General features: G+C 37.0%; 1 protein-coding gene across 2 annotated transcripts in view; it reads left to right on the top strand.

The window, feature by feature from the left end:
• Positions 1–15326, top strand: part of AKT3 (AKT serine/threonine kinase 3) — a 151581-nt gene that overhangs the window by 118842 nt on the left and 17413 nt on the right. For both annotated transcript variants that reach the window (XM_059467292.1, XM_059467293.1), the window contains 2 exons: positions 11087–11301; positions 13964–14051. In XM_059467292.1, the coding sequence (XP_059323275.1) occupies positions 11087–11301; positions 13964–14051 (303 nt within the window). The remainder of the gene's footprint in view (positions 1–11086; positions 11302–13963; positions 14052–15326) is intronic.

Below are 15326 nucleotides of genomic sequence, written 5' to 3'. Positions count from 1 at the left end.
CTAAGTAGGAACTGATAAGGTGTGTTGCAGGGAGACATAAATGGCAGGAGAAATTAATGAGCAGCTTGAAACTGAAGAGAAGCTTACTGAGGAGTAGTTTGGTTAGGAATATAGAGGAACTGAAGGACAGAATAATTTTTTGTGACTTATGCAATTTCCTTTTAATCTCCTTGTCTGTCCAATTTCATTTGAATTTGAAGATAATTGAGGCATCAAAGTAATGTGCCTTTTGAAGTTCTATGCAACTTTTTATAAATAGTAGGTATGTGCCATTATTTTCCACCTCTAGAACTAGTGGATGGAAAAGGGAATTTGTGGAGATGGCATAAATTAAGGGAAGGCTGCTGTTAAGGTGTTGCAACAAGGTTTTAAGACAGGTGTGAACTTCCAAGACTTGGAGAAAAAGAGCTAATGGAAAGGAAGCTTTATGTTGAGCTCAGTTTTCCATTGCGCTCTAGAGGGTAAGTTCTCACTTATATTTTATTACTTCTGGTAAGCACTAATGGAAGATTAATTGTTAGGGTTTGTCTAGGGAAAGGGGCAGTTCTTGTTTTTATTGTGCTTCTTTTTATTTTGTTCACTTTCTTTAATGTTAACTGTTTCTTTAGAGGAAGGATAATGAGACACTCTACCAAATTGTCTGCATTGATAAAAACATACTGGTGTTCTGGTTCATATGGTTTTCCTGGAGACCTGATAGGCCTGTAGTGGTGCTACTCCAAAAAGATGGAAAAATTTTGGTATTAAATTCTCATAAAGTGAGGTTAATGCATTTTTAGAGCATTGGAGGTAAGTTTTTTTCTTCAGCTTTAGTCTTGTTTTGTTCTTTTCCTGTGAAAACTGTACTGGGAAGTGCATTAGCAAGGAGAAATGCTGTGCCATAGCACTGCAGAGTCCTGGAAAGAGACACTTCCATCATTTCACTTTTGTGCCATGATGGCATTTTCCAATTACTCTTTACCTAAAGCTAGAAGCAGTATCTGCTGCACAGTTAAGGATTTGCATTGTATTTCTGTGCATTTCTTCCCTCGGCTTAGTGTCTTTGCTTCTCCAGGCATTTTCTGTGAGATTTCTTACACCCTTGTAAATCTGAGTGTCCTTTATCCTTGTCCTGTGGTAGCTTGGAGAGAAGACTCAGGCTGTGCCTGTCCAGAAGTAGACTGCTTGCAGCATCTTATCCTGTGCCTCAGGCAACATTGAGCAGACAGACTCAGTCAAGAGGGATGTGTGAACTCGTGTGGATATATTTCTGGGTTTTGTTCCTCCCTTTCAATACCATCTTTTTAGTGCTGAGCTAATTATGTAGTCTCAGTTTTACTGTTGAGTTAGAGTACCTGATCAACTTTCCAACTGTAAAACAGTTTGAAAATCAAATGTAGCTTACATGCAAGACCCAACAAAATTAGAAGTGTTAAGTACGTTTTGGCAGTTCACTTTTATTATGCCCAGTCCTCAAATGTACCAGCAGACAATCATCTGAATGTTAGTTATTTTTCACATGCTTATGTGATCACACAAAAAGTACATGCTAAAAAGAAGCAGATGGTGACAGATGGGGAAGGTTGAATAAGGTGGTTTTGGAAACCTAGAAAAATGCACTTCTGTAATAGTGTAAAAATAAAAATTCTTTGATCGCCAAGTTAGAATGAACAAAATAGAGTGCCCTCCCCACCACCCCCCCAAGAAAAAACTCAATCCAAAACTTTACTGATAAAAAGAAATGGAACCTGTGAGTGTTCAATATATATTTAGCAAAGTATGTTGTATAGTGTTGTTTTGTCCAAGGATAGAACATTAATTTTTATCAGCCAGAGACTTAGAAAGGTGGTAGTTTTATTCTTTCTTTTAAAATGATGAATTCAAATCAATTGTGTTCCTTGCTCAAAGAATGCTGTCAAAAAGGTCATTCTTTATAATAATACATTGGCAGTGTTGCAGGTTATGATAATATTTTTCTTCTGATGTCACAAAAAGCTTTTAACCCTCTTATTGTAATCATAAATAAATTGCATGTGTAATGAGAATATCTGTAGGACCAGAGCTCATTTGTAACAGGCAGCATTACCTCTTTCTCATACAAGCAAATGTAAAGCTAAGTAAATAGAGAAGGTGTAATCAGCAACAAACGAATCATCTTTTGTGTGGACCCCATCTAAGGATGTGCCTTACTATGAGGGTTCAAGGTTTGCTTATTCATTTGCATTAATTTAATGAAATCTTAACATTTGTATCTATTGAGTTATATAAAAAATTAAAGTTTCTTTTAAAAAAATTCAATGATGAGATTTATTTTATTCAATAAAATAATAAAGTCTCTAAGCTGATGAATATTAATTGCCAAGTCGTCTACCAACACTGATGAAATTATTACTTTTGTTTTTGTATTTCAGTAGGTGCTTGTCCTAACTTACAGTATGAGGTGTTACTGTCTCCTGGTGAGGGAGAATGCTCTGCTTAAAAACCAAAAAGCCTCAACTTCTAATAACCTGTTCTGATATTCTTTAAGTACAGTTTGTTTGCTCAGTACCTGAACAGTATAGTTATGCTGTTGTGTTTTGCTTAAATGATTTTTCTTTTGGCTGCAGAAGGATAGTTGAAATTTATTTTCTCTATGTTTACCTAGATGCTTCATGCATAATCTGATTCTTAGCAGAGGCACAATAGAATTTATTTTACCTGTGGAAGAGTGGTTTAGTGTTGTGTTGGCTTGTGCTCTTGAACAGCTGTCTGTTGTATATTTGGCAACATTTAGTTTCTGGGTGAGGACCAGTGAAGGGGGGTGAGGAGAAATAGCATCTATGCTTGAAAATATTTTCCCTTCTGACTTATGGGAGGTTCACGATATGGAATTTCCTCTTTACACTAGAGTTCCAAGCCCCAGATTTTTTTTTTTTTTTTTTTTTTACATTGTGAGGAAATGAAAATGCAAGAAGTTGTTTTACCTTGAAGTGCTCGGATCTCATGAAAATTCAAATTTGGTCATTTTTCGGTTTGGTTATCACTTATCATGTTTTAGTGCCCCACATTCTGTCATCTTACCATCCTAAGTCATCAAAAATGCTGGTGACTTGAATTTCAGCACTTTTGTCAGCTTGGTATTGCCAGTGGGCCCTTGAGATGGAAATGATGAAAGGTAGACAAGGCAGAGCATCCAGAGCAGAACATCATTTATTGGCAGTAATTATTACCAGGATCAAAACCTGGGGAGCATTTAGATGAGGGTAGGAAAGCATTGCTTTGTTACGCAGATAGAAGAATTGCTGCAACATCAGATAAATTAGCACAAAAATTAGACTTTCTCCTGGAAGCAGATAACCAATAATGTAATGAGGATTTGCATTTTCATGCTACCTGGGTAATCTCACCAGTCACAGAAATCAGTTGTCCACATGCAGTATCAGACTTCTCAAGGGAAAAGATGTAAAAATATGCAAAAATAATGAAACAAACAGAATACTAGGAAAGAAGTTAGAGCAACATTGCCTGTAAACAAACTTTTGTATTCAAACCAGAACTTTAAGCAGAGAGCAATTTTCTAATAAAATACTTTTTTTTTTGTAAAAATAGTAAAGACTGTCTCAATAACATTGTTTAAAAAATTTTCATTAATTTTCATTTAATCAATAGAAAGCTTATTTCCATCTCAGCAAAAGCCTTTAGTTTTTCTGAGAGTAATGAAGCATAAACAAATGCTGAAAACTTGTGCCTCTTAACATCAGTAAATATTCAAAGTAATTTCAGCAAGAAAGAGCAACTAGAAAGACATATCACAGTATTGTCATTATTTATTACTTCTTACATGTCTTGCATCTTATGGCAGTGTATGTTTTAGAGACTATTGCTAGTGCAGTGATAATTAATACAGATATGAGCAGGTCTGCAGATTTTCTTCTAATGGTGGAGTGGGTAGAGTTGTGAGAGACAAGTGCCATCTTTTTGTAGACTGAAATAATATTTTCCTTTTATTTCCTGTCCTCCTATGAAAGGTTTATTTTGAGGGGTCTTTTTAATGTGATGTGGTTGTTTTCTTGGCTTTTTCCCCCAGTGTTACCATTAGTTTCCTACAGCCCTTGTTAGAATACTCCTTTTCATGTGCAGTAACTTAACTACTTTTTTCTTTTATTTTCTTATTTTCTAATTTTGATTTCTACTGAAATCTGTCTCTTCTAGGAGGTTGAGTGCATTAGTTAGTATTGCATGCTCTTTACCCTAGGAAGCTTTGCTTAATTCACATTTATACCAGAATATACTATTTCTGATACAGCATGTGTGCCAGCAAACAAAATTTCGTTTGCTGTGTCTTTTTTAGGGGTTCTTAACAAAAAGCGAGGTGAGATGGGCAAAATCTCAAATATGAAAGTGTAAAAGGAAGATAGTTTACATTTGGGCTAGAAGTAAAAAAAAGTGCAAACTAGATACAAAATGGAGAAAAACTACCTGCAAAAATTAGAGCAGTGAAAAATCTCAGCTGTTTGTTTCCCAGGGTATCTATACCCTTGACATTTTGTCTTTTCAGCTGTGTATAACAAAATCAGTAAACATTCATTTAAGTGTTTTTTTCACTACTGATGCAGCAGCACTTCACTTTTCATACTAAGATACAGTGATAGTAACTGAATTGTATAATTTTTGGTGAACAAACCCTTCTGCAGGATGCATTTTCATATATCTGGGTAAAAGTCTGCGTCTGTAAAGACATGTACATTACCTTTGTTTGTTAGTGTTAGATTGTAAACTTTCTCATTGTTGTAGTTGTTACCACAATTGATAGAAAGTTCTAGCAAATGGACTTTGTAACTTCTGTTGAAGAATACATGGGTGAGTATCTGTTAACAGACCAACAACTACAGCAATAAAAATGTGTGAAGGGTTACCAGGAATGCTTAAGGAGCATACACTCCACCTAACTGTAAGGTTAATTGAAAACAGTTTTCCCCCCTTAAATTAACAGTACATTGGTGTATCAAAGTTCTCAGTTTTCTTTCACAACATAGGTGTGCAGACAGTTTGTTTAGATGTTTAAATATTTTCCCATCTGTTCTGTCAAAATTATTGATTGAGCAACAAGTTATTTCTAATGTCTATCTAAAGGTCTATATCTAATAGATTAGGGGAAACATTAATAGGTCAAAAATGTAATGGCTTTTCCAGTAAGTTGCCTTGATTACCTAGCACAAAATATGAGTCCAATATTTTGATATTGTTCTTCTAGAGATAAAACCCAATGAAGACGACCCTTTGTATAGGATTGACAATGAATTTTACAAAGGCTTTCATGCTCAAGGTGACAGCTAAACTTGTCTGTGTTTGCAGAGTTCAGAAGTTACAGCACCTAATTACCATTTAGAGGTGTATGGGAAATGCAGCTCTGGATGGTGTGAATTTCTTCTGTACAGCCAAAAATCTTCCAGATGCTGCTCATCAGGGATGCTGTGTTCCAAGGAAATGCAATAAAGACAGGATTAAGGGATTTTCTGCATTGAGCTCAGTTTGTCTGAAGTAGTCACACCTCACTCAGTGTTCTGTGATTAGTAAAGTATTGGAGAATTCTAGTTTCCACCTAGGTCAAGTGGAAGTACATGATTGGTCACAGACTTCACCTGTTATTCTGCTGGCTCACCTTCCAAAATTTTATTTTCACGGAAACTTGTAAAAGCATTGTGTATGTATCAACTTCTCTTTGACATTCAGTTGTCTGCTTTCTGTATCTCTGCCCCAAGCCCTTGTAAATAGGAGTTTGCAGATGTGTCTCAAGCTGTTGCTTCAAAAAAACCTTTCACCTCTTAGCTACTGAAGGAATAAAGATAATAAAAGATATATTTTCACTGGTTTGCACCATAAAATTAAATGGACATCAAATTCTGTGGACTGTATCTTAGGCTCTTAAAGGAGTGAGATGCATAAAGCAAAGGACCTGGAGATGTGTTGACTAATAAACCTAAAGATTAAAAACTACAGCCACTGGTGAAATCCAGGAAAAAGTAATTTCTCTGAATTTTGTTTTCTGGGAAAGAGAAAACTTTCATTTTTCTCTTCTTCAAAAGAAGATTTCTCTTTTTCAAAAACAGATTGGTAGTAACAATCTTTTTTTCAAGTACAAGACAGTGTGCTTCTCAGTATTGGGGAATAGATAAGATAGATAAGATAGTGCATTTTTTGTTCAATAAATGTAAATAAAAGAGTATTTTTCTTCATTGATCTGTAATTGCTTGCCAAAAAAGAGAATTATTATGTGTAAGGGGAAAACATTGAATTACTGTGATCTTAGCAGTCCTGCAGAGTGTTTGTGTTGTCTTAATCATCACAAAGGCAAAGGTTGGTCTGTGAACTGAATTGTTTATTTTGTACATAGGGCTTTACAGGCTGCTCTGTGTACAAAGCACTGTCCCATTGCATACTTGGTCACTGCCAGAGATACTCTCCAGAAACCCCACGGTGTGCAGGGACAGTGGAATCACTACAGAATACTTTGTTTTCCCTTGTTTATTGCTATCTCAGTAAATTGAAAAAAAATTAAATTTGTATTGTGGCGTTTTGAGCACAATACAAATGAAAATTTGAAGGTGAATAAATAGCTCTCCCTTAGCTGAAGCTCTAATGTTGTCCAAAGCCTCTAAAAGATCCATAAAAGCACTGAAGTACCTGCAAATGCCTCGCAGCTGATGCCTGGCTAATGTTTCTTGCTTGTTAGAAAGTGTGTGTGTTACTTAACCTTTTGCATGTTTATATAAGAAGAGAAGATACAAACTTCAGTGGCACCTCTGCAGTGTTTTTAAAAAGCACCTGCATAAACCCAGGCTGTGTCCTTGCTCTGCAGGCGTAGGTGTGAGCTAGAGGAGCTACAATGCCTGTAAAGCTGTTCTGCTTTCAGTGCAGCAATGAGTTTGTGCCCTCTTTGGAACCCTGTTATGCTGCTGGAGGCTTTAGAGAAATGCAGGTTGGGAAGAGAAGCAGGGCCTCCATCTTCACCCTAAGTGAGCACAGCTGTTACAGCTGTCTGTGTGTGCAGGGAAAACTGGCAGAGGCTCTGTAAGTGCTGTGCCAGTGTAACTTTGGGGTACAGATTGGCAAGCATTTCTTTCTGCAGCAATGCCACACCTGATGCTGCCCATCTTCTCACTTGTGCTACTGCAACTGTTCTCATGGCAATTGAGTTGCTTAGGGCAGAAAACTTGCTTCAGGTGAAAAATAATCTAGGGTGAAACCTTTTCCCCATTTATTTTCTAATGTCTGATGTAGTGTGTTGCATAGTTTTGACAAGGTAAGGGAAGCTGTGGTGAGAGAACAGAAACAAGAGCCTGGATTAGGCTGGCACTGCCTCTGAAAGAGCCAGTTGTTGAACTAGAGCTCTGAAAACAACTGGAGTAAGATTTGCCCAGGTTGTAAAATGATGACAACTTTTTATTTCCCGTGATCTGTGGTATCATCCAGACTGAACTGCAGTCAGTCCACCTGCTTTGCTCAGTGATGGGAAGTCACCTGGGTACAGTGATTATATCAGGAGTAAATGTTCTCCACACACTGATGTCGCATTGTGCTGGAGCTCTTGTCTCTGAAGACCTCTCCTAGATCTTGGCTTGGCTTGGATTTTGGCACCCCATGTATGTGAGGAGGATGAAGGAAGGGAAATCGTAAATTTGAATGATCTGACTATTTAAACAAATTTGGAAGAAAACAAGTAAGTCCATGTTTACTGTGTGGAAACACACCTGACTTGAGTATGTAGTCAGTGTAGATGCTCTTTCTGAGCTTGTGAGTTCTGTGTGATCCTTGTGTTGTACTGCCAGGAAATGTACAGCAGGTACAGAGTGGTTGACCTTGTGCCCTCTACAATGGTTTTGGTGGTCCTGCTGCCTGTCCTGCTGTGACCATGAAGGGATTAGGTTGTTAGTGCAGGGCATTTGCTTAAAAATAGGTTTGAGGGTCCTTATAGCCAGGGACAAGCATTGGCTAGTGGTGGAGGCAGCTCTTAAGGGCAGCACACAGAATCCAAGATCAAACTATCCATGGTGTCTGTGTCTGGCCATGTGCTCAGACTGGTACCCCACATATACAAGGATGTCCCACAGCTACTGGACAGACAGCAGGATCACTCCTCACAACCAAAGGAGACTTTCCTAAAAGCAGGTATCTACTTCATGGTGGGCAAAAGATTGACTTGTTTGTAGTTACAAAGACTGCAGCTACATGTCATGTTCATTTTAGCACTGAGTTGAAACTTTCTTGACCTATGTTCAGTGTGATTAAAACTAAATCCCTCAAATCCAAGGACTGTTTGGAAAGGATTCTGTAATGCTAGGGCAGTGTGTACAGACATATTCTCCTTCCTGCCCTAACTGCATAGATTTGCTTGTAGGAGCTGCTGGACTCCAGTACTTCACTTATATTGATTTGATACAGTCTACAAAACCTGTTTCTAAACACCATGAAGATTAGAAATTACTTAAAGGAAATAATAATGCATCTTCCCTGTGAATGCATTATGCACAATTTTATTACATTTATATTAAAATAAGTTGAGGTGTATTTTGCTTTATTTACACTATTTTCAGGCTGTTTTCCTTTTGCCTAAATGAAACCATTTTGATGCTCTTGCTTGTCTGGCTGGCTGTAAACCAGGTATTTAAACAAAAATAAAGAGTTGCCAGTTTTGCCAGCTGGGGATGAGAACCCGGCTGGTGATATGTGGGTTTGGGAGGCAGTTAATCCAGCTTTTATGCTTTTTTATGATTTTATGTAAAAAGAGGTTAAAAATCACATTTGGCTCTTTCTTTGTACCACTGCTTTGTTGCTGTTGTGGGAATGCAGCAAAAGGTTGTTCATACTTTTTATTATTATTAGGTAAAGTCCTGCATAAATTACGCAAAGCTGCAAATACAATTTGCTCAAGCTATTGGCCATGTGATGTGCCTTGTTCAGAGAATGATATGTTTTATTTTCCTGCTGCCTTCTTTTATAAACCACACATTCAAACCACACCTCAGCTTACTCATGAAAAGGATCTACCACTGTCTCACAATTTTATGTGTTTTGCTAGCTTCCAAAGAAAAGACTAACTGTACAGATGAGAAAAACAGTAACAGTGCTAATAGCTATAGCAGAAAAATATATAATGCTTTTATTCTGTGGCAGAAGAAGTGGTGATTTAAAGAAAAGAGTCACAGATTTTATATATACAGTTTTTCGGCAAATAGCTTGCAATATGCTCCAACTCATAAAACATTTAATTAATTTTAAAATGCAAGAGTTATTTTAGTTAGTTTTGTCATATGTACTTATTCAGATAATTTGTTGTATTTTACACTTTCCAAAATTTCACTCTCTATTTGGAAATATCAATGATGTAATGAGTCTGTTTGTTTTGGCACAGTTGTAAATCATATGTGTTAATGTGTTAATATTTATGATTTTTTAATCTTATATACTCAAGAAGGATTTTTAATATACTTCTTTTCCTCATGTTTCTGCTACTAATCCTTAAGGACAGTGAAAAGTAGCAGTATGAATGCATTCATTACTGTGGGATTTCCAAACATTTTCCAAAATTGCCATAGTGGATCAGACTGCATGTTGCTTCTGCTAACAGCCATCCCAGATTCTTGAAAGCAGGCTTGGGTTTACTGGGGGAGCAAGAGGAGAAGCACCTAAATGAGCTCAACACCCCTCTATTACACATTTTAGACAATTGCAAGATAACCTACTTATGGATAAAGTTATTTCTGATCTTGTAGAGGTTGCCTTATTCTTTAAAGACTGAAAGATTTACTTTCACTACCGAGTATCTAAATTACTGTTTCTGTATGTCTGCTTACAGCTTGAATCTGGAGGAGCTCTTTGTGATGATTGTAAAAAGTATCTTGTTTTCTGGGGATTGATTTGTTGTTGGTTTGTTCTTTTTTATAAAATCAGTCATTGGGTGCTGCCTTTCAGAATTAGCCTTCTGTGATACAGTAACAATTCTCTATAAAGAATTATTTAAATTCTTTACAGATGCATTTCTACTGTATTAGTTACATTTCTTTGATTTTTCTGTTTGTTATTGTTTTAAGGTTTTTTGTTTCTTGTTTTAAAGTTTTTGATAGCTCTTCTGCTGCAAATATTGGCTATTTGACACACAATTGTAATACCTCCTGTTTTAAGATTTCTTGACTTCTGTTTCATCTTTTTTGTATGAAGAGGCATGATCTATGAGAAATTTATAGAAATTGGAATGAAATATTCAGTAACCTTCAATTTTCTTATTGCTTATAATTTCTATGGCTGAATGCTGCTGTTATGTTGTCTCCATGCAATTTAATATGAAGGTGTATTAAGGTCAAGATACACTGCTTAAATTTCTAATTCCAGTTCTCTGGCACTGCTGGGAGAAGGGCTGTGGAATAAGTTGTTTTTAGGTACATAACATTGGTGACATTATGTTAACAAATTGTATAAATTTGACCAGTTTCTGTGTTTATATAATACCCTATAAGCATTGTTTTGTAATAAACAGTACTGTAGAAACACTGCCGTGGTTTTTTTGCATTGGCACAGTTCAGCTGTTAGGACTATTTAATGGAATGAAATGAAACGGCAGGAGAAAGGCATTGAGGACTCTAAACAAAGATCATAAAGAAGGTAAACTTGTCTCAATAAGATTAAGGTGGTTCTAAATTGGAGACTTTAGACAGGTGGGGTAAAAGAGAGGGAAGTGACTGAGCAAACAGATGCTTCACTCTTTTAAATGAGGCATTAGTGCCCATGTAGTACCTGTAGACAGTGTCTCTTCATAAAGCTGTGAATGATATAAATGACCTGGTAGAGGGCATAGGAAAGGGTAAATAAAGAAATCATGATTGTTTGGAGCAGGTAATTGTCAAATTTTAATTTTGCTTTTAGCAGTGCAGTGCCTGGCAAGCCTGGAATTTCAGTGAGCTCAGGTGTGTGAGTCAGTGCTGCAGTTTTGGGTCAGGTTCTGACAGTCCTTTTAGCATCCTGTAGAAATAAAGTCTCAGAAACACATTCATATAGAGATGCATCAAACAGACTGAAATGATGGTGTATGAAAGAGTTTATGTCTTAAAGATGCTTTTGGTTTCTGTCTCAGGTGTTAGAAGATAATGACTATGGCCGTGCAGTGGACTGGTGGGGATTAGGAGTTGTCATGTATGAGATGATGTGTGGAAGATTACCCTTCTATAACCAAGATCATGAGAAACTATTTGAACTGATATTAATGGAGGACATAAAATTTCCTCGAACTCTGTCTGCAGATGCAAAATCATTATTATCAGGTCTACTGATAAAGGATCCAAATAAACGGTAAGTGAAATTATTTAGACATACAGGCATAATAAATGCTCTAATTGTGTTGAGTAATGTAAAAATATGTCTGTGGTGCCTGGTCTTCCTGGCTGAATGAGCTGTCAATCACAGGACAGGGTTGTACACAGCCCTACAGTCTTAAATTTCTATTCTTTTCAGTGCAGCAGCGATTTACAACATGAATTTAACCAGCAAAAGGAAGAAAACCTTGTGGAAGACAAATTTTTTAAATCATTCACAGCAAACACGGGGATCTCTTCAGGTTAAGAATGTGCACTGGAACAAAGCGAAAGATCTTAATTGTTTTTCCCAGTATAACTTAACTGCAGTGTCTCATGGGGACTGTAGCACTTGTTCCTGGTTGATGGCAGGACAGTTGCATAGGCAGGCACAGCTACATTTATTAGGGCACATAAATAAATCACATATTAGACCATTAAACTAGTAATTTGTTAAATAATACAACTGGAGTGAAATTTAAAGGAGCAGTTTGAAAGCAAGTGTCACCCAGCTGCTGTCTGTGCCCTGCTGTGTTGGGCTTTTCCCTCTGGATAGTTGCCCAGCAGAGCCATCTTCCAGTGGCTCCAGTGCTGGACAGCAGTGTCCAGTCTTCCATGGCTCCAAAATCTCTGACTTTGTAAATCAGTGGGATTTGTCTGTAGGTACCTTTTCCCTCCCCAATATCTTTGTCATTCTTGTGAGGCTCTTGGCATGTTTTTGGGGCAGCAGATTTTGCCTGCCTGTTCTCTAGTCCTCCTTCAGCTGCTGCTTGTTCTCAAGAAGTTTTGAGTAGTGGGCATTGCCTGCAGGCACTCAGGGCAGGACTGGTTGTGTTTCTCCAAGGGATTTGCCAGGATGCAGCCGAGTGCAGCAGGCAGGACAGAACAAGGGGTCAGCTTGTCTGCTCCAGCTCAACTTATCTATGCAGGAATAGCAAACTGTGACCAGGCAGCCACATACAGACAGAGTAGAGTAGAACTGTGTTTCTGTAGCAACTCCTAATGCTTTTGAACCTCTAAACAATCTGACCCATCAAATATATTAACCTTTAGAATTGGAAAGATGCTTCCTTGTAATTAATCTTTGCAGACAGTAGTGTTTATTACAGACTTATATTTAGAAGCTTATTTATATTCAAGTTCTTTTGCTAGTTAATGCTAAGTAGGGGAGGAACACAGAGATTAACACAACTCAGCCTCTTTGTGAGCAGCTAGAAGATATTGAGAGAAGTCTGGGGAATGAAGGCTAGCTGCCATGTTTTGCCAAGATGTAGAGAATTTTACAATGAGTAGTTGAGAAACAAGGAGGAATACAGCTTGAAAATTAGAATAACTTGACACTCAGTTATTGCAAGACTGACGTAGTAGTTCAGAATATTTTTGAAATTTGGCAGCAGGGTAATACCAAAAGAGACTTTCTTCTTGGTTGTGGAAATTATTCCTCTGTACAATAAATGCTTCAGAAAGGAATTTATCTTACTTAAATGCTTGCCTTTAGAATTTGTCTTTATATCTTTAGCAGTTCTTTTTAATGAAACACACACTGTTTTTGTCTCTCTTCTTGTTAACATTTAGCACGTATGGTCTGCTTATTTAGTTAAGAGGAGCTTTTTTTCTGCTGCGTCTTCCTTGTGTTAGGGCAGTAGGATCCCAAGTCTCAGGGAGAAGTTAGATGAGAGCTGAGCAGTCCTGAAGTCAATGTGCTGTTGAGAAGGGCAGAGGTTCCCATCCTTGGATGTGGAGTTATTTCTCAAGCAACAACAGCAGCTCAAGGGAGCTCGCTCAGCTTGTCAAAGTGGACTTGTTAATGCAACAAAAAATTGGCCAGTTCTCTCTTCTGTTCTCATGTCAGGGTTAGTTTTTCTCCAGGTTAGGGAGCTGATTCTGCTCACAGTCATCAAGTGGGAATGATGCTGCAGATGCAAGTGAGAGAAGAGAGGTATGGGCAGGACACTCCTCTCTTGGCACCAGTGACCCCTTCTGTGAGCTCAAACCACCTTGGGCAAGTTCACCCAAAGTAGGTGGAATTCACTTCCTAAGATGATTTACCAGACAGAGTCTGGCTTTGGCAAGCTACGGGCAACAGTGAGTAGTGTGGTTATTTACAATGGCCTTTAAATAACCTTCTCAGCAGGCCTACAATTTATTAATTTATACTAATTGACTCAGATTGAGACTATTTTATGGTAATTGGTTAATTGTTACAGCACCCAGATGCAACAGCAGTGAACACTGTATAAAAATGATGCACAAGTCATTACTGATTCAGTGCCTGGCACGTCTTTGGCAAAATTTTATATCAGCATTATTGGGTTGGTTTGGGTTTTAATAATGCCAGAACATTAGCTGGGCTTTCAAGCAAACTAAACTTAAGTATGTTTTTAAAATTAATGAATTACTAAAAAAGCTCATCATGGTCAGTGAAAAACACCGTAGTTAGAATAATCAAAAAGAACAGACCATGGCATGTGTGCTTTTGCTATCACAAATTCTCTCGAGATCACCAGAATTCATGTTAAACAGGTGAAATATTCAAATTAGTTGTGTGAAAATTGTCCCCAGACAGTCAAAAAGAAATGGTCACTTTTCCAACCATAGCAATAACTTGATCTCCCTATAAAAGTTTAATATGTGTTTTTTTTCCCCCTCACTCTCTTTAGACTTGGTGGAGGCCCAGATGATGCCAAGGAAATCATGCGTCATAGTTTCTTTGCTGGAGTAAACTGGCAAGATGTGTATGATAAAAAGGTATGTCTTTGTGTGGTATTGCATAATCTGGCTTCTGTGAGGTGGTTTCAATGACAGTCATAGACTGCTATTCTCTGCAGTTAGTAATTCTTTTCTTTGCAACTTTTTTGTGTTAATACAACTGAAGAATTATTCTGAACAAGGTATACTTACCTAATCTTTGTGTTTTCAGTAATAATTTGTCAGTTCACCAGAAGTAAATTTTGCAAACCAACCTAAACCTTTTATTATGTAAATATCCAAATTTTTCCTTTTCTTTTTTCTTCCTGGGCTTTCAAGAGAAAAGTACATGTATGACTCAAGATAATGGGAAAAATGTAATATAGTTTATCTTGAATTGTCATTTTATTTCTGCCTTCTAGTGAAAAGTTGTTTTATGAAAAAGGGAAATTAGGTGATTGTAGCAAAATTCTACTTTCTGATTGTTTGTGTATAAGTAAAAACCTTTTTCACACTTAAAGAGATATCTGAGAAAATTAAAATAGTGTTCAAACACTAAGCCAAAACAGCTTGTGGAGAAAGCAAGTGCTGGGAATTCAAGTGGAAAAGTTTTCTCCAAAGCCAGTCCTGTTCCTGTATTGATCAACACTTTGAGAATGATTTTAGAAAATGAATTTATCTTACTTGGGAGTGAAACTCAATTCCACTTCAGTTGTTTTATATACAGAAACTGATTTTATCTCAGTATTTCTGTAAGAATTTACTTGTTGCTATAAACCCTTTCTATTTTGATAAAGACTTTTCTTTTTTCCCCAACTGTTTTACATTGTTAATCTGCCAGTTGAGCTGCGTAATTTTAAAAGATAGTTTTTTCTCCTTTTTTTCTTGCTTTGTTCAAATAAAAGGAAAATGGAAGACATACGACTGAGCAGAATATGTTTATGCTACAATGTCAATGATACAAACTGTTTTTTCAGTTGTTGTTGAACTGGAATTTTAAAAATGTGTGGTTGTTGGTGTGGTAACTTCTCTGACAAATACCGGAATTGAAATGAAAGCCTGTATATGATGATACAAAATATGGTACTCTGAAATTACTTGATACAAGTGTGATTTTTCCCTGGCAGTATCACAAGGTTTCAAGAAACTCTACAATAAATAATCAGAGCAAGTATATTAATCAGGTTACTTTATGAGCTCAACCACTGGTTGGTTATGTAAGGACATTGTAGAGAAGCACTGTGAGGATAAAATCTAAAAATACAAGTTGAGGACCTTTCTGAAGTAAAACAAAAAAACCCCTACACTAAAATTAATAAGATTGCAATGTGCTAG

This window comes from Ammospiza nelsoni, chromosome 3, assembly GCF_027579445.1.
Source record: "Ammospiza nelsoni isolate bAmmNel1 chromosome 3, bAmmNel1.pri, whole genome shotgun sequence".
Classification (NCBI taxonomy): domain Eukaryota; kingdom Metazoa; phylum Chordata; class Aves; order Passeriformes; family Passerellidae; genus Ammospiza; species Ammospiza nelsoni.
Note: the sequence above shows the minus strand (reverse complement) of the source record. Positions and strands in the feature narration are given on the sequence as shown.